At 33.3% G+C, this 24,297-nt stretch overlaps 2 protein-coding genes across 4 annotated transcripts; both read right to left on the reverse strand.

Annotated features, from left to right (window-relative positions):
- Positions 1–5,029: 5,029 nt before the first annotated feature.
- Positions 5,030–11,062, reverse strand: LOC129294120 (uncharacterized). 3 transcript variants are annotated; one of them, XM_054932256.1, is made up of 8 exons: positions 10,801–11,062; positions 7,191–8,244; positions 7,006–7,097; positions 6,879–6,921; positions 6,706–6,762; positions 6,506–6,560; positions 5,541–5,656; positions 5,030–5,454 (listed from the first exon to the last, which is right to left on the reverse strand). In XM_054932256.1, exons 2-8 carry the CDS (start codon positions 8,232–8,234, stop codon positions 5,347–5,349), a joined length of 1,515 nt encoding a protein of 504 aa, XP_054788231.1. In that variant the 5' UTR covers positions 8,235–8,244; positions 10,801–11,062; the 3' UTR covers positions 5,030–5,346. The 3 variants fall into 3 exon arrangements, with proteins under 3 accessions (XP_054788231.1, XP_054788230.1, XP_054788232.1); XM_054932255.1 differs by having other exon boundaries at positions 10,797–11,062; XM_054932257.1 differs by having other exon boundaries at positions 10,925–11,059.
- A 6,607-nt stretch (positions 11,063–17,669) lies between these two features.
- Positions 17,670–19,140, reverse strand: LOC129294085 (uncharacterized). Its single transcript, XM_054932199.1, has one exon. The coding sequence runs from the start codon at positions 18,996–18,998 to the stop codon at positions 18,027–18,029; it is 972 nt and encodes a 323-aa protein (XP_054788174.1). The 5' UTR covers positions 18,999–19,140; the 3' UTR covers positions 17,670–18,026.
- Positions 19,141–24,297: the final 5,157 nt, after the last annotated feature.

Genomic DNA, 24,297 nt, shown 5'->3' on the forward strand with positions numbered 1-24,297 from the left:
TGCGCCACCACTAGAACAAAATATATCAATAATATAGTACTCTGCGATTTATTTTATTTTTCGGTGGATAGTAACGTATCCATAGGGTTTAGGGAAATTTTTCTAATTATATTTATAAATTATATCATTAAATTATTTTCATAAATTTTTTCTTTAATATTTATTAAATATGAAAAAGTATATTATTGAAATATATATATAATAAAAGTAAAGTTAAAATTTATTAAATTAATAAATTTTAAATTTTTTTTAAATTTTTATGAGACAAGTTGAAAATGAATTATGAATGAGCTCATGAGAGTATTTATTAAAAATAATAATCAGGCGAGCTTCATTCCCACCAAATTTTAACGGCTTTTTTCCCCCCTTGAATCATTTTAACAGTTAACAGCAATGGCACAAATAACACTAAAAATGCATGCATTAAAGCCTGAGACAGTTGACTTCTCACGTTGTGACCTTCGATATGCACGAATTTTTAAAATTAGTAATAGTAATAGTAATACTTTCTTTTTTTAAAAAAAAAAAATATTTTTAATTAAATTTTTTAAATAATTATCTATTTTTAAACTAACCATATCTTTTTATATTTATCTCTATTAATACTCTATAATAAATATAAAATTATTATCAATAGGGGCGTTTTTGAAAAATGTTAATAATTACACATTAAAAAATTAAAAATGTCTTACATTTTAAATAAAAAAATAATAGTTTACAATTTTCTGTGTAATTTTTTTAATATAAATCCTGTGTAAATTTTATTTGCACTGGTGTCTATGGTTTGATATAACGGGCTATCATGATTAACAAGTTCAACTAAAAAATTTCATTTAGTTAGATACCAAAGATTTAATTAGTGATACTCATTTCATTAAAAATATAAAATATTTTTTTAAAAATTAAATGTTAAAAAAATATTAAAATATTTTTAATTTTTTAAAGTGTAATTATTATCTTTTTTTAAATATCTCTATTAAATAAATTATTTTATATTTATTTTAAGGTGAAACATCATATTAAATAGGGATAAATATGAAAAGATATAGTTAATTTGAAAACAAGTAACTACTTTATTATGTGATAGAATTTGATTAGAAATGTCTTACATTTTTTAAGGGAGGAAGTAGTTAGATTTTCACAAATATTTTTAAAAATAAATTATAAATATTGATTTATATAATTACAAACAAAAATATTATTTATAGTCAGAAAATTACACCTAAATCTTAAATATCTTACCTGTAATTAAAACTTCAAAATTTATAATTATCTAAAGTGATATTTTTAAAAAATTTATCAAGAAATTGTTATTAATTTAATATTTTAAAATTTATTTGTCATTCTCTTTATTTTTATGATCACAAAGGATTGTGTTTTTATTACATTTTTGGATTAAAAGTCAAAAATGTCTTTGAAATGCATACGAAAGATTACCAATTATCTTAAACTTAACAATGGATCATTTATATCTTTCAATTTTAAATTTTTTTATTATGTCACCTACTGTTTTCTCCATTAATTTTTTATTAGTAGGGCCCACTTTTATTTGTTTAATATTTTTTTCCTCCATCTCCTCCTTTCTACCTTCCCCCCCCCTACACACTCTCTCTCTCTATTTTTTTATTTCTTAGCCCCTTCCTTCCTCCCTTCATCTTTGCCCAACTTCACCATTAAATAGGCATTCACATTGTGCTATCATCTCTGCTCACACAACCACCTTGTTCATCTAGTTATTGTGCTTCACTTTACTTGTCATGCAACTTTCATTTCCATCGTGACCATTCATGTCTGCTATCACAACATTTGATGTCACTGTTCGTAGCTCATCGTCTTTCATAGAATAGTCTTGTTCATCATCAGTCATAGCTACTTCTCTCGCAACCCCACCCTTTGTTCTTCTCTCCTTTGCTCCTCCCTAGCTATGCCCTCATCATCCACCAACTCAACTTTCTCGATAGCGTTGCTTTACCTTGCTCCACCAACCCTCATCGTTCGCTAAAGCTGCGAGAGAGCTCTTTTTGAGTTCATGGGCATGCTTGACCAAATCGAGGAAGAGATATTGAAGAAGGGGGTGATGCACCATAAGCTAAAGACTTATACGACAATGATGGTTACAAAGCCGATGGACGTGTTGAAGACGAGAGTGATGGACATGAAGGTGGAGGGACATGAGAAGATCCTTAATTTGTTGTTATTAAGGATATGAACCTCTCAAACCTACTTGTTCTTATACTTGTGACTCACTCTTTATTACACAATATGCCTTGTCTCTTTGAACACTCTATATTTAGTTTGCTTCTTGAACACTCTTATAATTTCAAAGCTTTTTGCGAGTGTTTTAAAACCCTGTCCAATGCAAGAGAACATGGCTATGAGGCACACGAACATGGGAGGGAGAGAGAGTGGAAAAAGAGAGAGAGATTTTTATATATTAAAAAAATATTGGTGGGACCCACTATGTAAATATTTTACAATAAAAAATATTTAAAAAAATTAAAAGTGAGCTCCACTAATAAAAAAATAAACGAAAAAAATAGCAAGGTGATGGACTAAAAAAAATTTAAGATTAAAAGATATAAATGATTCATAATTAAGTTTAAGATCATTTGTGATTTTTCATTTGTGTTTCAAGACTTTTTAACCATTAATCCTACATTTTTGTGGGAGAATGATAGGTCTTCAAAATGCTCAGATGATAATTAGATATTGTAAAATGTGATAATTATTATTTTGTTCTTGAAATTTTATTTGTCAATTAATTTTAATGCGTAATGACCTTTTACTCTTTTTTTTTTTTGGGGGGGGGGGGGGGGCGATTGCCAACTGCAAGCGCATTCTTCCTTTATTCTCTTCCTTCTTATAATGATTCTGCTTATTCTCTTCCTTCTTGTTTTTCTCTTCAAGCAAAATACAAATTTGAGCCATAAACACGTGTTGGAGAGCTAAATGTAGGAATTGGCTTGAACCAAATTCAATTCCAAGATGAGAAAACAGAAGCTAGATTGGGGTGGGAATTACTAGATGAAAAAGAGATCGCTTCTAAATTCCCCTTACAAGTCATTATCCTTACTGCCGTCAAACTCATGGCGACCATCATCGAAATCATTTTAAGGTTTGAAAGGGGAGGGCCCTTTCTCCATTGTAGCCATCCGCTTAAAGTAGACTTAAGAGGAATTGAACCTTACAACAGGCAGGTTGCGATCGCCTTGGATCTTGGTGCTGTACCATTTTCAAAGCTTCTCCATCTTCTTGTGTTTAACATCACATAACCAATCGAAAGTAGGAAACAAAAAATACAAAACAAGCAAAACATACAGTTCAAAATACTTTTGACCTCTTTGCGTTCTGTTCTGTGATAACAATAGCCTCTAGGATCTCCCTCAATTGCTCAAAATACCTCATTGATGAGAGCAACTGTCCCCTTAGCAGACCAGCACAGCAATGGAAGGCGGTGAGAGGCGGATGAAGGCTGCAAAGAGCGCAACAACGGCGATATGGACGACGGTGGGAGGATAGCAGGCGGGGTGGTTGTGGAGACAACCGGAAAGGGGGATCCACTGCCAATCTTTTTATTTATTTATTTTCTAAGGTTAAAAAAGTCTTTTCACGTTAAAATTAATCGATAAATAATTCCCAGGTACTATAAAATAGGGGGAAATCACAGCTAAGAACCTTTGTAGCATTGTACCCGCAAGAAGGGATCAAAAGATTTTAAAATCACTTTATGATATTAAGATATTAAAATATAATTAAAATTTATTGTAAAATTACAAAACTACCTCTCGTCTTTTTTTTTTTAACCAAAAAATTCTCCCATCATCACTGGTTGCCAAAACACCACGAGCACTACTTGAAGTCAAACACTAGCCACCGAACCATCACTGCCAAATTGGTCATCTCATCTGCAGCCGGAGCTCTGGTAAAGGTGGCACAATTTTTAATTTTTTAAAGGTGACAAGAGGGTTTACAACCCTTTGACTAGCCAAAAAAAAAAAATGTTAGCCACTAAGCTACTAATAACTCTTGATCATATAATACAAACTTTTATATATACTATTAACTTTTTATTTTTATTTTTTAAGTCAATACTTATTAGAAGCTTAATGATTATTTGTTATTTTATAAATGATTATTTATTAAATTATTAATAAAACTTGTTAAATTACAATCTCGCGAAGACTAGAACTCATCAAAGCCTGATTCTTTACTACACTTCAAAGCCCGTTCTATTGCTCCAATCTTTTCGTCTCTTTCATCACGCCACTACTTCCATCTGTCTTACTCACCTCCCTATAATGCCTCGTTTTTTTTTTTTAATTAAAAGACAACTTTAAATAATAATAAAGGAAAAAGTTCACAATTAAAAGGTTAAACGAGAAGTCCAAAAATTTGGGTCCACCTGCTCCAGAGATTAAAAAAATAAAAAAAGACACCAGACCAAAGCCAAAAGCATGATTCAGATGTCTTGGACTACAACCGACAAGCGTTACTTATTATCGTTTAGAGCAAAAAGAGGCCTGGTAATGTTGCATATAGCAATCCATGTTTTTGCAGTATCACTTCCAGGAAGGAGTTTTGAGATCCAAGAGAGAGCTTGTCGAAGATTACATTCCTAACTCTAAAAAGAATAAAAGAAATTAGTACATGATAACCATGAAGATACAAGTTACACTAAAATCTCCTTTTTCTTCTATCCCTGCTAAACAACAGTTACGAGGAGTCATTCAACTATGCAATGTTATAAGCATTGACTCCAAACTTCCCTGCGTGGACAATTAGAATGATTCAAGTAACCTGATTTCATTTCACCAGAGGAAAGATGAAACAACAGATAGTAAAAGAAAGAAAACTAACGTGACACCTGAAACCATATGAAATAATAAATGTTATGAGTAAATAATGTTAAAAGTCCAAATCATTTTTATGTAACTAATTGGCATTGTAAGTCAACTTAACAAAATGTTTCAAGAATTAAGTAAAGAAAATATGAAAGACTAAACAAAATGTATATTTTAATAAACAAGCATAAGATATTAAGAAAATATATATCAAATGTCAACACGTTCTCAACCTGTCTCATACCTTGAAGTTAAAGTTCAAATTAGCTCACATTAATACAATCAAAAGTGATACAACAACAATCATCATTATCCCACTAAATGGGATCGATTACAATATTTGCATGATATCATTGTACTCTATCAGCAATCAAACCTTTCGGTATATTATTAACCAAAAGGTCTTGTACAGTAATAAAAAATGATACAAAAAATTTAATATGCCAGTGTCCCACTACCAATTCCTCTATCTCCACAACCATCACGAGTTTGAGTAACAGAAGCGTCAATCTTTTAGGAATGGAGACCCAGGGGGGGCAGCGAGACCAAGTTTGCTCATCACTCTCATCCGCCGCTCATTCAACTCCTGGGACGTTCCTCCAGAGGCTATTTCCTGTATCCAAAATGTAGGTGAGTCAACATACCTGACAAAAAAAGGAACTTACCACAAAATGAAATGATAAAAGTTTGAACCCTTACAGTTACAGGGCCTTGGCTTCTAAGGTTATTGTCATTCAACAGCTCCATTTGATTTGAGGAACCTTCCATGTTTTGTGCACCGTTAGATGGCTTTTGTCGTTTTGATTTATTTTTGCCTGAGAATAATTTTCAAATGAAATGAAATGCGGAATATTTAGCAAGTAGATGGAATCACACAAACAGAAAGGGAATAGAATATCCGTTCCTAAAGCCAAAGCAACAGAAGCAAACCGGTTAACAAAGGCAAAGTAGATGAATTATTTGTGCGTTCTTTTCTAAGAGAAACAATGAAGGACAAGATATGAGTTACCAGTGATACATTTCTTGAGTGCCCTATCAACATGCCCTCAACTGTTTTGGGCAAAAACCAATATAATAATTTCTAGACATCCTCAGAAGATGAACTTGTGAACTGCATATAGGAGCATAAACTGGAATATATTCACTCCAAGTTAAGCCCATATAAAGCAGTAAAATGACATTCTAGATTCAGCAATTAAGTGGTAACTTAAAAACATAATGGAATCATAAAAACGCCGAAGCAACAGGGAATAAACATTCACTCCATAGTGGAGAATGACTCTGCAGTAAATATTGCTTCATTTGTCACACCATTTTGTCTTAATCAAATAGTTTTGCCAGATATCATCTCCATCTCTCTTTGGTCTAGATATCATAATTTGACTCAGAGGGGCACATAAGTGATGGGGAAAATCCCTTTCCCCCGAACCCCCACACTAAGCAGATCCTGTGGGGATAAGGGATTTTTTTTTTTTTTTGGGGGGGGGGATGGGGAAGACAAGACTGAAATCAACAAGCCAGATAAGAAATGAGATGCCACCAAAGCCTTGGTTGTTTACCCTACTCTGTTATGTTCCTAGCTACTTGATAAAGAAAGTAAACGTCTATGTAGCTGTATTTGTACACCAACACCATGAGAAAAGGATGATAGGAAATTGGCCAACCTTTAGTCTTGGATCTTGAATGCTTTGATCTGCTGAGTTTTGAGCTAGGAAGGTCCTATATCCATAAACAACAGATGACAGCAGACAGTCAACACAAGACAGAAACGATATTTGCTGTCTAAAATGATTAAGTAAGCTGAAAACCATGCCTATAAGTAACGAACTTGTTACAAAAAATCCAAATAAAGAAAATAGGTTACCTTTTCAAGAGCCTGCCGAAATATTTCCTGGTAAGAGCCATTATGCCGCTTGAGTATCTGAAAGGCCATTTATTTGTCATAATTAGCACATAAAAATCATAATGGTATACAGTGCTCAAAATGATAGGAACAAAGCTGCATGTTTCCAATGGAAGTATGCATCAGATGCTTACCTTCTCAAACTCAGAATGACACTTAATTGGATCCACATATAAACTACAGCAGGGGAAAAACATATCTTCATTTATGGCTGGAAATTGTTAACAACAAATGCAAAAGATATGATCAAAAAGCACTAACTATTCATAGCTCCCATACAGCCGAACACAAACTTTCCCTGCTGATCTTTCACCAGGTCTAGCACTCTTAGTAACAGCCTTTTTATCAACAACCTACCATATAACAATAGATGTGATAGCAATTAAATAACCAATTATATTAATATTAGGCTCAGGATCATGAATTTAGATATGTCTGCCGGATACCTGTGCAGGCCACCATGAACCACCACGAAGCTTGACAGATATGACATCTCCCAAAGCTACTGCATCAGTTTTGACTTGCTCTCTTGATTCTCGTACATCTCCCAAAGCTGCTACATCAGTTGTGAGTTGCTCTCTTGCTTCTCCTACATCTCCCAAAGCTGCTGCATCAGTTGTGACTTGCTCTCTTGCTTCTCCTACATCTCCCAAAGCTGCTGCATCAGTTGTGACTTGCTCTCTTGCTTCTCCTAGATCTCCCAAAGCTGCTGCATCAGTTGTGACTTGCTCTCTTGCTTCTCCTACATCTCCCAAAGCTGCTGCATCAGCTGTGACTTGCTCTCTTGCTTCTCCTACATCTCCCAAAGCTGCTGCATCAGTTGTGACTTGCTCTCTTGCTTCTCCTACATCTCCCAAAGTTGCTGCATCAGTTGTGACTTGCTCTCTTGCTTCTCCTACATCTCCCAAAGCTGCCGCATCAGTCACGACTTGCTCTCTTGGTTCTCCTACATCTACCAAAGCTGCTGCATCAGTCACGACTTGCTCTCTTGATTCTCCTACATCTCCCAAAGCTGCTGCATCAGTCGTGACTTGCTCTCTTGATTCTCCTACATCTCCCAAAGCTGCTACAACAGTTGTGACTTGCTCTCTTGATTCTCCTACATCTCCCACATCTCCCAAAACTGCTGCATCAGTTGTGACTTGCTTTCTTGCTTCTCCTACATCTCCCCAAGCTGCTATATCAGTTGTGACTTGCTCTCTTGCTTCTCCTACATCTCCCAAAGCTGCTACGTCAGTTGTGACTTGCTCTCTCGCTTCTTCTACATCTCCCAAAGCTGTTACGCCAGTTGTGACTTGCTCTCTCGCTTCTCCTACATCTCCCAAAGCTGCTACGTCAGTTGTGACTTGCTCTCTCGCTTCTCCTACATCTCCCATAGCTGCTACGTCAGCTGTGACTTGCTCTCTCGCTTCTCCTACATCTCCCAAAGCTACTACATCAGTTTTGACTTGCTCTCTTGCTTCTCCTACATTACTCCAACCACCATCCATTGAATTATACCTGCACCGCATGCTGTTAGCTCTGAGGTTTTGTTAGTTTTGATGACGTTAAAGATTACATTTCAATCATGCAATGTTTGTTGAATTATCTTTCACTGATGATTATTCTAGAGATTATTACTTTGAGTATGAAGGTCAGATGAAGAATGAAGGAAATCAAATCCAAAAGATTAAAATTAATCAGGATGTAGAATAGAGAATATTCATTGAGCACATTCACCGAATGAAAAATATGAATCAAAATTTTCCTATCTTGGGACAGGACACATGGCAGAATCAACATATGGAGAAATTGAAACCTTTCATTGAAGAAATAAATGCAGAAATGAACACGCATGTGGAAATGAAGGATTTAAAAGCATGATCAAGCAACAATATCAATGAACAAATCATATCGCAAATATCCATGGATGTGATCAAGTAGGACACTTGAACGTTATGAAAAATCACAAAAGTATAGATGCAAGCTTTACTTGTAATGTTATTATGTTATCTAGCTAGTAAAAGCTGCTTTCAGGCATTGTAATCTTTATTTTACTAAGTTGGGATGAGCTTATGCAACCTTCAGACTCAATAAGCGCATGTTCTCTAAGCAAGATGTGCTTTTGAGATTGAGTTTTAGATTTAGCACAAACCTAGTGAATTGATGTTAAGGAAACCCTATAGTTTGAGTTGAAATAGAAGACCTTGCGTTGTAACTTATAAAAAAGAGCAAGAAAACCTTCGGTTTTAACACTGTTACTATAATGAGTAAAAACTATTGAGTATTCTCAAGGAAACTAGTCGTAGGCATTGAGGCAGGACAAGGATAAATTTCGCTGTTGATTTTCTCCTCTCTATCCCTTATATAGCGGTGTGCAAGTGCAATCACCAGTTTGGTTCAATTCAATTGGAAAATACATAAACCAAAATCAGTAGAGGACATGAACAGACAGAAATATTTAGGTTCAATCCAGTGTATTCGATTAGGTCCATTTGGGTATGGTCGATTCAGCCTAATTTTGCTGGCCTTTTTTAATTACATACCTGAGAAGTTTATAGAAATCTAAACTGAAAAATCCATTAAAAAATTACAATAAGCATCCAACCAGATTAGAAATCCGACCAAACTACAAAAGCAACTTAAAGAAAATTTTACATTCACTGCTAAATATATGCACCAACTTAAATGAGTTCCATACAAAACACTGAAAATTAGAAATCTGACCAAACAACAGTTAGCATTTCAAAGGCCATACATAAGTTCAGGTTTAGGGTTAGATATTTTTATCCACTGTTTCAAAAAATAAAGGTCATAACTTTATTTTCAATTCGGATCACTTTATTTTTGTTTATTATCCCCAAAACCAAACCGAGGCAAATAGACTTAACTATCATAGAAAAATAACCAAACTGAACTGAAAACTGAAAAAATCAAACTTAATAGACCGGACTTAATTGGGTTCAGCTTGGTTTTGTACACCCTTTAGTCTTGTCTAAATTATTTGCGTGCTGACCATTCCATTTTTTAGCTAGTTGACTAACAGACGACTATAAGCTATTTTTTTATTGGTGCTCTCATTGTTCCAAACATGGGCCTTAATTTTCAAAATTTACTAAGTTTAATTTCTGCAACACCTATACACCCCTCCCCCTCTAAGTGATATTCCACTTAAGTTTGGATTTACCAGCTAAGAAAACTCAAAGCTTCAATTTGAATTCCTGCTAAAGAATAAAGCCACAAAACACAACTCACCAACTCATCCAGTCATCCTCTGCCTTCGCTATGTAGCACGGATACTTCAAAAAAGTAAACATACCCGTATCCGATACGTATCCGATACGATACTTGTAGGATACTTCTACATACGTATCCCATATTTTAACATTTGTTATATGATTTTTTTTCAATAATTTTTTACTATATCACTTAAAAACTTGAAAAAACACTTAATATTTTAGTTAATTACTATAAATATCCTTATATTGCTTTAGAAATTCTTATTTAAAAATCAAAATACCTATACTTACATCATAAAATGTTGAAATATACATTATAAATATTCCCGTACCCGTATCCTAAAATTTTGAAAATTTGCCGTATCCCCGTATCATGCCGTATCGTATCGGATACTCGTACCCGTATCTATGCACCTAGTGCCTTCGACGAACAAAATTTAATTGTCATGCATAAAAATGCAATGCCTCTCCCTACTTTTGTTCAAAATTCTAGCATACATCATATTAAGCAGTTCTATACTCTTTCTTATCTCTTTTTTAACCGAATCCTGAAAACAGATTAAGGAAATCTTAATATGTCCGCTGTTAGCTATCCACTGCGGCAATCATTCTCGTCCATCATTCATCAGGCACCGAACAGCTCACGTCAAGATAAGAACAGACCAGCCAAATAATAGGGGACAATTTGTTTTTATTAATTAATTTTAAAAGCATATACAGAATAGGACGTATAATAGAAGCATTCAAGTTTCCAGTTTCTTTTAACTACTCACCCACTTCATTCGTCAAGCATCAAATAGTGCATAACAGAATAAAGAAGCTAAATACAATTACCTACAAAGCCTATCAAGATTCAAGAAGGTCGAACAGTGGACGGAAGAGACCCCGCTGACCCAAAGACAAGCAGGAGCCAAGAGCCGGACAATGAGGGGAATAGCAAGAGATCAGAGATTCAAGAATACCTCGCGTCCCGTGAAAATTGAAAACGCCCGACACCGCGAGTCCCCAGCACCACCACTCTTTACCATTTCTATACTTTTTTTCCCTTCAGCATTTCAAATTTCCAGAAAACGAGAAGGAAAGGATGGGTCCAAGGGTCCAAGCCACCGTGCGATTTTATGACGAGTCAAAACAAATTAAAACATTGTTATATTTGTTACCCCGCTCTTTCCAAAAAAAAAAAATATTTTTAAAATAAATTTATCATCTTAAAAATAAGATACTTTAAAAATATTAAAATTTTATTAAATATATTTATTTTAATATTATCATTTTTTTCTTCATTTAATATTAATTTAGAGTAAATTTAATGTTATTAAATGAATAATATTTTAAAAAATAAATTTTATAAGTATATTTAATAAAATTTATTAATATGTAAAATTTTATCTAAAAATATCTTATAATTTAAGATAAAGGGAGTACTTTTTTCAAAAAAATAAATGCTTTTTTATGATAAAATTAATTTAAATCACATCCCACATTTCCTGTTATTCATAATTTATAAATATATTATTTATGTATAAATATGATTTAAAACAACCAAAAAGTATTCATTTATAACAAAAACAAAAAACATTTCAAAATTTTTTCATTTTGAAGTTGTGAGATAAGAAATCATTTATAACTAATATTCATGCCCAATAAAATTTTTTAACTAATTAGATACCTAGAAACTCACGTGATTTTTTATTTTTTTAAGCTAAAAAGAATCTTGTTGTCTAGTTTTATAATATTATAAGTACTATAAGTATGGCAACTCAATGTGTACTCCCTTCATTAAAAAATATAAGACATTTTTAATCAAATCTTATCCTTTAATAAAGTAATTACCTACTTTTTAATTAACCCTACTTTTTATATTTATTCTCATTAAACACCCTATAATAAATATAAAGACATCATTAATAGGAACACTTAAAAAAAAAGCAATAATTGTACCATTAAAAATTAAAAATACCTTATATTTTTAAACGAAGGGAGTATAATATATATTTATATTAGATATTGATGATTTGATAATTTAAACATCAATCATTTATCAATATTCAGTATCTGTAACATGGAGAAAGTCGCAAATTACCAACCGTCTCTGAATTTGTGCAAATGCATGACCTTGAGTTGAAAAAATGAAATAAAAGAAATAAATTGAGACAGGAGGAACTTGGGTGCTTAAAATAAATATAACATCCTAATTTAAATTTTAATAGTTAATTTAGGTTAATAAAAATTTTAAAAAAATAATATTTAGAGGTAAGCAAATTAGTAAGAGATGATTATTAAATACAACTTAGGATATAATTCTAAATTAAAAAAATAATTAAAAAAATAAAAAAATTATTAAATTATTATTATAATAAAAAAGGAAAAGTATTAAAAAAAAGAGGGGGAAGAAGAAGAAAAACGAGTTTGCTTTCGACGGCCGCAATGATTACATGTAAAATAATAAAAAAAAGAAAAGAAAAGAAGAGAGAGGAAAGAGAAAAATAAAAAAAATTATGGGACCCACATTCATTTTTAAAAGCCACCATTCTCTTTTCATTTTCCTTCATTTCCTTCCTCTTTCGTGTGCGATCAGAGAGAGCGTCTGTGAGCGTGAGTCGCCGGTGCGGAAGATTTGAATTTTTAAAGTAAGAGTTTTTAATATGGATATTTAGGGTGTGATTTTAAGCTTTTCAAAACTAAATAAGTATTCTATAAATTTTTCTTAGTCATCCTTCTTCTTTGGTTTCTGAGTTTGTAGTGGTAGAAAATTTAAAATCTGAAAGAGGAATAAATTTATGTTGAATAAATATAGTTTTTGAGGTTGTTAGTAGTATAATAAATGTTTAGAGTATAAATTTATTGATGATCTTTGAATTTGTGGCTTATGGACCAAATTCTAAACTAGATCTGAAAAAATATGTTGATTTATTAAGGTTTAGATGATTATTTGGGATGAGAAATGAATTATTATGGTTATAGGATTATGATTCTCAGCTAGAGACTCAATTTTAATTTTTGGATATTTTAGGTACGAATTTATGAAATAAAAAAAATTATTATAATAGAAATTAGTTTAGAAGTTAATTTTTAGATTATTAATGTTTATTGATAATTAAAAGAGGAGTTAAAAAAATTTTACTTAATAGTATTAACTCTAGATTTGTATTAAGATTGAGATTAGGAATTATGTTATATTTTTAATTCTATTATTAGAATTATTTTATTAGTTTTAAAAATTGAAACTAATATTTATAAATAATATGTTATTTGTAGATTGTATTATTGAAGATTGTGGTGGGAGAGAAATTGTAAGGAATAATTTATTGAAAAAGTCACGAGGTAACCATGCTTTTAATTTGTGATTAGTGTTACTTCATGTTAATTGGGTGATTATTGAGAAAATTATGAATTTTATAATATTGTATAATTGTGCAATATTATTATGAATTTGTTTGATTATTGTGGGAGATGTTGAGAGACTTGCTATTGTTGTTGTATTTATGTGCCACGTGGTATGCCCCTATTGGAGCTCAATAGGTGGCTTGTAAGGGCTCGGGCTAATCTACCTTTGGCCGGGTAATTTAGCACCGAGTGAGGGCTACGGCTCGAGGTTAATGGAGGGATATAAGGATGGTTGTTTGTGTGTATTGTAATATTTCTTATATTTGTTAGAATTATATTATTTTTAATTCTCAATTAGTAAGCACACATTTAACTGTTTGTATACACTATCATAAATTGGCTTTAGTTACTGGGACTTTTGAGTCTCATTATGTGGTTAACAATTTTCAGGAGAAGAGCCATGAGTGACACGTGGAGGAGTCCCAGAGGCTTAGTGGTATAGATCCACTGTCTCTTTTAGGTATTTAATTTATGATTTATAATGTGTTATATTGCCAATATTAGGTTTTCTTTTGTTTATTGTCAATTATATGAATATATAAATGTAATCATGCCTTTCAAACTATTTCTATTTTTGGTACAATTTGGATGACTGTAATTTTAATATTTGATTTACTTTAAATTCGTTAAAATGGCATGATTATAAGGCCAAATAACTGGCTTGTGTTGAAAATTGACTAAATTACTTATTTTACTTGTTGGGAGTATAAGGATGGACAAATGTAATTTAGTTTACTTGTTGGGAGTATAAGGATGGACAAATGTGATTTAGCCTAATGGCATGTGGGAGGTAACAATTTATTCGAAATGTTATAGTGTGTGAGTTGAAATCAATTATAAAATATTTTATATTGAAATTATTGATATAAAAATGTGTTGGGTGGCTGTAACCCAACTATGGTTGAGTTAAATTATTTTAAAAAAAAATTGGTGTGTTACAACAAACCATTAACAGCCAGTTACTTCGTGTCTCTCCGGTTTACTCGAGTGTTCTTTAAATGCAATACACGAGTTCGAACTGGCTTCAAAAAAAAAAACATTAAGACTATATTGCTTAAAACTATAGTTACAACTAATTAAAACTGACGATAAAAATAAATTGAGATAAAATCAATAAGCATGCATTTGAAGTTTTTTTTTTGAATATATATATATATATATAAAGCCCCGTTATTGTTAGGTCATAATAGCGAGACTAAATATTATCAACAAATAAAAGGGATATAATTTATTTATCTGAAAATATTTGGATATTCCAATTATACTTGTATTCATGTTTGTTCTTTATGAAAAAAAAATATAGAATCTTGACACCATTCACAAAACCACAATTAAAATTTTAAGAAATATGATATTCTGATACAACATTTTAAAAATCGAAACTGCTGACATCAAGGGACGGTTTTTCAAGTTTGGGTCTTTTCTCTTTGTTGAACATAGTTAGTTCATGTTGAATGGATTTTGAGTTATCATTCATGGAAGAAGCATTTTCTTTCTTTATAAAAAGATAAACACATTAAAGCCAAAAAAAAAAAAAAGAGATCATAGCATAAGAATTTGATACAAGCGCAACATTGGAAGAAAGAAGTATCTTTGGCAACAAGGAAGAGAGAATAGATGTAAGCATTGTTGGCATTTGAGTAAAGGACGTGGAGGCAAGGAAAGGAATGAGCTGAGAGTGCAAGGGAGCTCGTGGTTTTTGTCTGATGATATCAAAGGACAAAAGTGAAAACAGGCTTGAAGCCTCCCCTCCGGATTTCCCCTCCTTTGAAAGGGAGGGATCCCATCCTCTCCAACCGAAGTACCACGCGGATGGAGGGGGTGAGTCTCTTCATATTTCGTGTTTGAGAGTAAAACAAATGGCCAAACCCCACAGTTAAAAAAATTACTAAACAAATTTGTTTAAATAAATGTGCTTGAAAATTTTATAACTATAATTAATCATTTAATAGAATGATAAAAACATTTGAAAGTATACGCACCAAATTCTTTATTCCATGCAATTATAAATTATTTTTAAATAATATTTATGTTCGAGAGGAGTACTTTGATTCCAACTATGTAATCAATAGGCATATATGATTATTGATGGAGATAAAATCTTAAAATCAGAGAGGACGACTCCTTTTTTCTTTTGAAATAGGTCTATGTAAATTTTGAAAATAATAGAAAAGTCTATGCAATTACAATAAAATAAAGATAAGTTTATTACAATTTACTCAATTATATGCTTCCTCTGATACCAACTTATATGCTCTGTAGTTTTTTTGGTCAAATTATGTCCCCTATGGTCTACAGTGAAGTTTGACTTACCCCAATGGACCTGATAGTGATATGGAAACGAGATTGTGTGCGTTCCTACTAGAACCATGCAGGATAATTCTTAGCAGATGTAGTGAAACCCTCCTTTATTCCCGAAAACAAATGTAAACTTTGACATTCTAGATTCAGACAAGGGATAACAACTTCTCCGAACCTTGAATAACCATGCAAGGGGAGCAATCCATGAGCTTCGAACGTAAAAGACGAAAAAACAAAATCAAAGAACTACGCTCAAGACAAAAAATGCCAAAAAAAGAAAAACAAAAAAAAAATTAGATGTCATAAGAGACAAAGGCGAAAATGGAATGAAACAAAGCGCTTCACTTCACTCTCTTTACATATGAATAAAAGCACTCACACAGCTCCATGCACAAGAGTCGGTCAACACTTTCAGAAATACTACTTACTAATATAAGCTGCTGCAGTAACTCGTTGAAACGTTAGATAACAGAGCAACGGATACTTCTCTACAATCGTTAAATTCCTTGATGCACCACATATACTCATTCTAGATAACTAACCAACCTAGTCTAAGCGCCTAGCATCCAATTCGGCCCGAAAAAGTTTCAGGGAAATTCAAGAATAAGAGAATTTACACGATTTGAGGCCAATCATACAATTCAGATTGCAGCACAGATACAAGCCTTTGATACTGATTACAGCTGCATTACGTTAACCATGTAGTATCATGCATGTCCCCAGCTTTATGTCTGATTAACAAAGTTTGAAAGCTTATAAATCACTTCATTGAAAAAGAGGCATGACCTATGAACTAGCATTGCCATGTGGTTGTCTTCCTTGCTGGTGAGCAAGCTCAGTAAGTAAGCTTCAACTTTCTTTCTTCTTTTTTTTTTAGCGAATAAAAGAGGAGGATTTGGATTGAGAGAAGGGTAAAGAAAGAAATCATAAAGCTGAAATTTCGGAGTGCGCGCCAATCGGCATATGTTAGAAATGCTAAAAATTGCTGTAGTATATATTCTCTAAAAGAAGTTTGAAGAAAGTTTTAGATGTGAAAACAAACTTCACAATGCATGATCATAGTAAATGATGTAAATATTACCTAATTTTTTTTTCACAACAATCACAATCGGGAATGAAATTTCCTAATGCGCTTTAATCGATATATGTTACAAATGCTCGAAAATGCTGTAGTCTAAAGTTCTCTAAAAGAAGTTTGAAGAGTCAAGTATAGATTTGAAAACAAACTTCACTGTGCGTACATGATGTAAATATCTTAATATTTTTTTTTGAATTAAAATGCATTTTTGTCTCTGTACTTTTATTTGAGAAAGATTAAGCACCCTGTACTAATAAATGGCACATTTTTCCTCCTAAATAAATGAAGCATTTTTCCTCTTAAAGCATTTTCTAAAGGAGAAAAATGTACCACTTATTAGTACAGTACATAATGCTCCTCAAAAGAAAATATAAGAACAAAAATACACTTTAAGTAAATATTAGTGACTATCTCAATGTAAGCAGTGACTATTTGTTCCATTTTGGTCATTCTCAAAAAAAAATAATAATCATTATTTAAACTAAAATAATCACAGATATTTACAATATTTGAATTTCAGTGAATCAAAAAGTTATAATTGGTCACTCCATTCAAATCATTGTCAAAAGAAAAATAATTACTTAAACTAAAAGAGTCACTACAGGGATAATTTTAGTTATTTCACGAAAAATATTGATATTAGGAGAGTCCCCAGAGACTTGAGAAGAATCATAATATTTTATAAGGTCTGCAAATTTCAGGGAGTTAAAAGTGCATTTTTTTCATGTATTTTCCTTCAAGGAACCTGGGCACCTGTATGGAGTATTTTTTCCTTTAAACCATTTTATAGGGAAACAAAAATCGAACGTTAAATATATTTACTCCTTTATAAAATAATTTAAAAGAAAAAATGCCCCACTCGTTGAAGAAAATTACCGGAAGAATTTTAACCCTATCTTTTTCACAACAAGCACATTCAGGAAATAATGTTTTCAAGTTCATTTATACTAAAAGTTATTAGCAATGATATTATAAATCTGCATTTAACTAAGATAAATTAATGACATGGAGCTTCTGCAAACCTCTAGCTGAAACAACTATAATAGATGCTACAGAGTCACCTCAAGAATCACCCATGAGGCAGTCAGTGAAAAAACAGCAAAATATTTAGATACAGTCAGGAGAAAACTGGACAGAATGAACAGTACTTACAAGTTTTTCAGCCCAGCAGCTCCGACCTTCGGTCTTCAAACCTAAGAAATTAATAATTCAGCAACAGTAATAACTAGCTCCGCAGTTGCCAAAACACCCAAATGCATTTCAATCGCACCGAACCAAAATCAAATTTCGAACTCCCATCATGCCGGCAAAGGATTTTTCCGAGGCCTTCCTCGCTTCCGCTTAACAATACCCAACTCTGGAGCAGTCCCGTTCGACACAACCGGCGTCGCCCCCTTCGAAGCCGCAGAGCTTGGGGCCGCCTGTGGTTGCCAGTTATGCATGCCATTCGCTACCGGCGCATTTGAGACCGGCGGCGGCGAATTGAGACTGGGTTGAACCGCTGACTTGCTACCCGCATTTCCAACGAAGAATCCCATTGGAAAAAAACCCCAGCAACAGTGATAAGCCTCTTGACCCGGCACAAGCGGCGGCAAAGATGGAATCGAAACGCCATGGAAAGACTTCTCGCAATTCTGGCACCTCAAACAACAGTTCTCGTAAATCTTAGGGTACTCGTATATGTAGTAACAGTACGGGCATGTCGTCCAGAAGGTCGGCCTCCGCCGGGGGTTCTCATCCTCTTCGTCCTCCATCGAGGCGTTGCCACCATTCCTCGGATCATTCCGCCCACTGGGCCCAGGCCCACCCCTACGAACCGGTAATTTGTCTTGTTGAACCCAGCTAGGCACACTCAAGTCTACCCTAGTAAAGAAGCTGAGCTCCTTGTCGAAGTGCGCCTTCTTAGCCTGGTCCGATAGCACGGCCCATGCCTCGGCAACGAGCCTGAAAGCATGATCGGCAAGAGAGAACCTGTTCTTGTCCGGGTGAAGGAGAAGCGCGAGCCGACGATAGTGTTTCTTGATGAGATCGAAGTCGTTGGATCGGCGATCCACCTGAAGAATAGCGTACCAGTCGTGGTGGTTGTTGATTCGTTTATCCGCTGCCAGAAGCACGTCGATGACGGCTAAGATCTGATCGGAACCTTCCAGAAGGGGTTCGGCTTCCTGGGCTAAAATGGCAAAGTCCCTTGAGCTGTTGAGATCCCGGTTCTGTAGGAGTTTTTCGGCGAGCCCGAGCAGCCGCTCGGCTTCCATTCTGCTGGCGCCCATTTCTTTCGACGCAACCGCGCAAGGAGAGAAATCCAGGAATCTCGAATTGCAGGATGAAGATTTATGTCAAAAAAGAACCCTAGTGGGTTTTGTTGGACTAGGATTTTGTCCCCAGCTGCTCTGCAATAAATTTTTTCTTTTTGGAACAATTAAATACTTGACTCTGTACTTCGCACATGTTTGCAATTCTGTCCGTATACTCTTTATTTTTTTCCTAATGAAAAAGCTCCTCCTTCTTTTTTTTGACTTGAAAAAAAAAAACTCCTTTAAATTTGTTCCGTGTTAATCCTTAAACTATCCAAACATTTGTAAACTTGTCGCTAGAATATCAGTTGGCAAGATGCCATCAACTTGAAAGCATGTGTGACAAATATACTAGTAAACACCTTTAAAGGTGATAGAAATTATTATATTATCCAAGTGTAAGTATATTTAAGATGATGTGAAAAATCTAACGTCGAATAAAGTTTGACTTAATAAAAAGAGGGATATATAAATATGAGTTTTAAAATTTTGAGTTAAGACATAACATTATTCTACTAATTTTGCCAATTTCTCCCCCTTTCTTTAACAAATGGTATTAAGGCTAGGTCATGTCAAAATCTCTATAATTCCATTGCTTCACACATGTTTGAGTTCGAAAAATAAAAACCTTGATTACAGTAGATATTTTTGTATGTCATCCCATTTAAAGCTCATGAAATTGGGCTAGCTTTAAAAAAAGTAGGAACTTAGTGTTAGGGTCAGGGATATATTTTATATAGAGAGTTTGTGCACTTGCACCTAATGAGGAGATTGTTATATTGTTCAAATATCAGTAAATTTAAATTGATGTAAGAAGTCCTATATTAAATAAAATTAAGTTTAATAACTAATTATGCCCTGGAGCTAGAACTATAAATTAACATGGTACTTTTTGATTGCATCTTTGCAAAAAGAAAAATACCAAAATGGTTATTTGCCTTACTTGCCAATCTAGTCCTGTCTCTGTTTATTAGCAAATTTCACGTTATATTAGAACGGGATCGAGGATATCAATTCAATAAGGAAGATCCATTACGCCAATTCCATAGCTACTAATTAGCCACACATTGTTCTTATATCGTTAAATTGATGCTTGATTTGGCTTGTAGAATCGAATTGATAATTTATAAAGTGAAAAAAATAGAATAAAAATTTACAAAGTAAAGTAAAAAATCAAACCAAAACTTATAAAAAAAATAGACTAAACAAGAAGCATTCAACTTTAAGATGCAAGAATTAGCCTCAACGCCAAAGAAAGCAATTGTAAACTGATTAATTAAGTTCAGAGAAAATGTCCCTTGGTCCTGTGAGAAATTAACTCATTGATTTTTTACTATCAATAAACCTAACCATTGAAACTAAACATGTCTAGAAAGAGCCAACCTAAGTCCTCTACATCTATATTTTACGAAGCAACCTGAAATCTCATTATTAATTAATGTAATAAGGGTGGCTTCTAATGATTTATGGTTGAAAGTATAAATTTGGCTATGAATTATTTTTTGATGAACACTGAATAGCCTATGCTATGACGTGGTGTGAAGTAAATCATGAACTATTAAAAATGGATCAACAGGCATCTCTCGTTTATTTTCAACTAACGTCCATTTTTTCTACTGTGGGGCCCTTTTTTTCATCTGATGCATCATGGTACTCATGCTCTTCCTTAGGCACCAGGTAGAGCTCCACCTCTTCCCCAACTATTGCTTTAACAACAACCTTGCCATTGTTACTTCCATCCTTCTTCTCTAAGTATATCACAATGACAACAAGACTAATGAAATGGTGAACATGAAAATCACTCACACTCTTAAGCTTGCCCATCGTACTTTGCTTGGTTGCACCAAAGCCTTGACCCCTTGATCACGATACTGAGTCCCAATCTTTTAACTTCCAAGCTGAGCTACTCCCTCATGTCATGGTCTTTGACAATGTGGATTTTGAAAGGGATTTAAGGATCCAATAATGGCTAAGCTAAGTGATAAGATACATTATTTACACACATTTATTAGTTTGTTGAGACTATTTTACATTCCTAAAGAGTCTTCTATTGCATTAATATCATGTTCTTAGTGAAAATTTACTCAAGTGTTAAATTAGATGCATTATGAGTATTTTGGTCATGAAATGCACTTTTTCACCAATGTGAGGTAATGCTTGAGAATTATATATTCTAATAGGTTAAAGTGATTGGTCAAATTAGCTTTCATTGATTCACCCTAAGCCAGGTGTTATTAAGAATAAAAACAACTTTAAGGTTATCTCTTTAAAGGGTTTTCATTTAGACTTTAATTTTGATCTAAGCATGTGCTTATCTACACTTGTGTCTAGTAAGACATTTATATTCATATTCCTTTAGTCATTTTAATATATTGGATGAATTAAAAAATTTTATCTGACTCTAATTAAATAAATGTCACACCATGATGAATTGATTATTTGATTAAAATGTAACTTAGGTAAATAAATGTGAAAATTGAAGGCATAATTCAAGGCAACCAAACAAAGCTTCTAAAGGGGAATTATAGAATGACAAATGCATGTTTAAGAGGGTGCAAATTGTAACCTCCTTAAGGTTAAATCATAATTAACTCTAAATTATGGTAATCTAAGGTTTTACCCTTAAAGATTACTAAACTACAAGATTTTAAAATGAGAATTTCTCAAAATCTTTCAAGGAAAATCCTAATCGTGACAATTTGAATCTTAAACATGATTTAATGAGCCCAAATTAGAGTTTTGAAAATAAAATAAAAGTTTAAAAATTAATTGGGACCCAAATAATGAGTTTTAAAACTCAAAAATAAATTCTATACAAAAAATGACATATGCGTCGTGACTTATGGCTCGTGTGCTGTGATGTGTCCTTTTTGTGCCATGCACCATGGCGTGAGGCACCATGCGCCATGGTGCATTACATGAAATTTGACAAATCAATGCTATCATTTGATAGCATAGGGAGTGAACTTCTAACGCGTCTTAAATCTCCATCCGACGTTCGATTGAGATAGTTTCAGTGTCTACATGAAACTTTCTCCTAGCTCTGGTTAATGGCACAAGTTTCACGTTCAAACTCATTTTTTTATAAAAAGTTGGATACCAAAATCTATTTTGACCACATTTTCACAAAATCTCACAAATGAGGTGTCCCAACTCAACCACATGAGCTAATAACTTACACCAACCCTCTGATCACACTCAATAGACTCTTGCAGACTCGTGACACACCACACTCAACTAAAAGTGCTTATTCATCAAATCATCGCTCAACCCTAATTTTCACAAAATATAAAGGGGGAGGAAAAGTTACATAAAATCAACCATTTCATTCATATTTCTTAAAAATAACTTACATAAGTATTTTGGTCCTATCAACAGGTTTACAACCAAAACTCACTAACCCAAGGCTCAAAATACGCTAGTCATACACAAAATCATGTAAGTAGTACATAAGTCTTGTCAATGAATCCTAGTTGACAATTACATTAACAAATACACATATAAGTAGCAAAAGAGAGGCATATAGAAGATTACTCCATCAATCCTAAGCTACTGTATGTTTTCCCCTACTCAGATCCGATGAGCTAGGTCCTGAAAATATTGAGAATTGAGAGGTGAGTACAACCACTCAATAACCAAGTTTCACTTAACCCTTACAATTATATATTAATTGTAAATAGATGTAATTAGGAAAATAAACATATATTTCACATAGCACTAGGCCACAATTCATAAAACTAACAACTATATGACCGGGTTTATCACAAAATACTATATCATGTTATTTCACAAAAACATAACCTAGGACTGCAACAATAACAACCACGCGCTCTCAACACATGCTGGACCACAAAACTAACAACCATGTGACCGAACTTATATGCATGATCATATACCAACCTTAAACCCTCATGTTACCTCCAACACAAAACTGGTGGCTATCTAGTGGCTACGTCTTTCACGGACTAACCCAACCTTTCACTTGTGAGAAGCTACTGGGCTAGAGTTAACATACTCATTTATGTAATTCGATTTCCCCTAATACTAACAACCATAGGGTATCGTGTCCCTAATCTAGCTTCCTTATGAACTAATGAAGACTGGTTAAGTTTGAGTCCCTTATAAAACAAGTAGGACAGTCTTAAAATAACTATAGGATAAGGACTACCTCCCGATTCTAATGGTCTATGTCAAGGTTAGTTCCTGATTCTAACGGTCACTGCTAATACCACATGGATTTCAACCAATGTACTCCTTTCCCTAGGCGAACTCTCACCAATGATCATGCTATGCACAATTTACACATAATATACATTTAACAATCATTTCTTAACACACAAACTCACATAACACATATGCTTTATAATTTAACACATAATTCACCACAATTTCTCCAACCATAGTAATGAATCACAATCAATTTTGCAAAATATTAAGGGTGGTAAAATTAAGGTTTCTTTTCAAAAACTATTTCACAAATCAAGCATTTACCAATATGCATCATCAATTTAACTCATAAACCACATTTCACAAACACAATTAACGTATAATTATAAAAATTAAGTTTTCCTCGATTACATCAAACCTTTAAAAGGTCAAAGGTTTACCTCTCACTATATCAACTTTCTAAAGTTTCAACAAGCTTGAGTGGTGCTAGAATAAACCTCTCTACATCCATATCACAAGGATATCATCATTATCTAGCTCTTAAAATTTTATCAACATAAAACTCCACAAATACTATTATATCATCTCATAATCACTACTTACTCACACCCAATGGACTCATTAAGTTCTATTAATATATATTATTATAACTAACACCTCAAACCATCATTATTGCACATTAACCTCTATCAACTACCTCATAAATATCAATTTTTGGGTATTAAATGTTCTCATAGACCAACTACCTCTAAAATCATAAATATGTTGTTCCAATACATTAAATAATTCCCATTTAACTTATTTTAACTAATGGAATTGGACCTATACTCTTATGGACCAACAATCCATTTTCCAACTCAAACCTTACCATAAATCATTCCAAATGAGGGAGAGAAAGGAAGAAGAAGGCACCATAATTTTATCTTGAGTATTTAGGAGCTTCAATCTATCAATAACATGACCAAATATCGTGCCCTAGCAGAGCCAAAACTAAGCCCTTCGTTTTCTTCCTCTTTTTCTCTTCTATTTTCATGCTGTTCACGAATCAGATATATTTGATTTTTGGCGATGCACCACGATGCATGATGCCTTCCACTACAATACATGG

The sequence above is a fragment of the Prosopis cineraria genome, unplaced genomic scaffold (assembly GCF_029017545.1).
Source record: "Prosopis cineraria cultivar Desert tree isolate PC_DT_omini unplaced genomic scaffold, ASM2901754v1 PC15, whole genome shotgun sequence".
NCBI lineage: Eukaryota > Viridiplantae > Streptophyta > Magnoliopsida > Fabales > Fabaceae > Prosopis > Prosopis cineraria.

Bases quoted from the DNA above. Each gene is read 5' to 3' on its own strand.
- LOC129294120 (XM_054932256.1), bottom strand. From the start codon at position 8,234: ATGGATGGTGGTTGGAGTAATGTAGGAGAAGCAAGAGAGCAAGTCAAA. The intron at 6,922-7,005 runs GTTAGTGCTTTT...CCCCTGCTGTAG, and splicing joins CTGTATGGGAGCTATGAATA to TTTATATGTGGATCCAATTA. The intron at 6,763-6,878 runs GTAAGCATCTGA...ATGGCCTTTCAG, and splicing joins GTCATTCTGAGTTTGAGAAG to ATACTCAAGCGGCATAATGG.
- LOC129294085 (XM_054932199.1), bottom strand. From the start codon at position 18,998: ATGGGCGCCAGCAGAATGGAAGCCGAGCGGCTGCTCGGGCTCGCCGAA.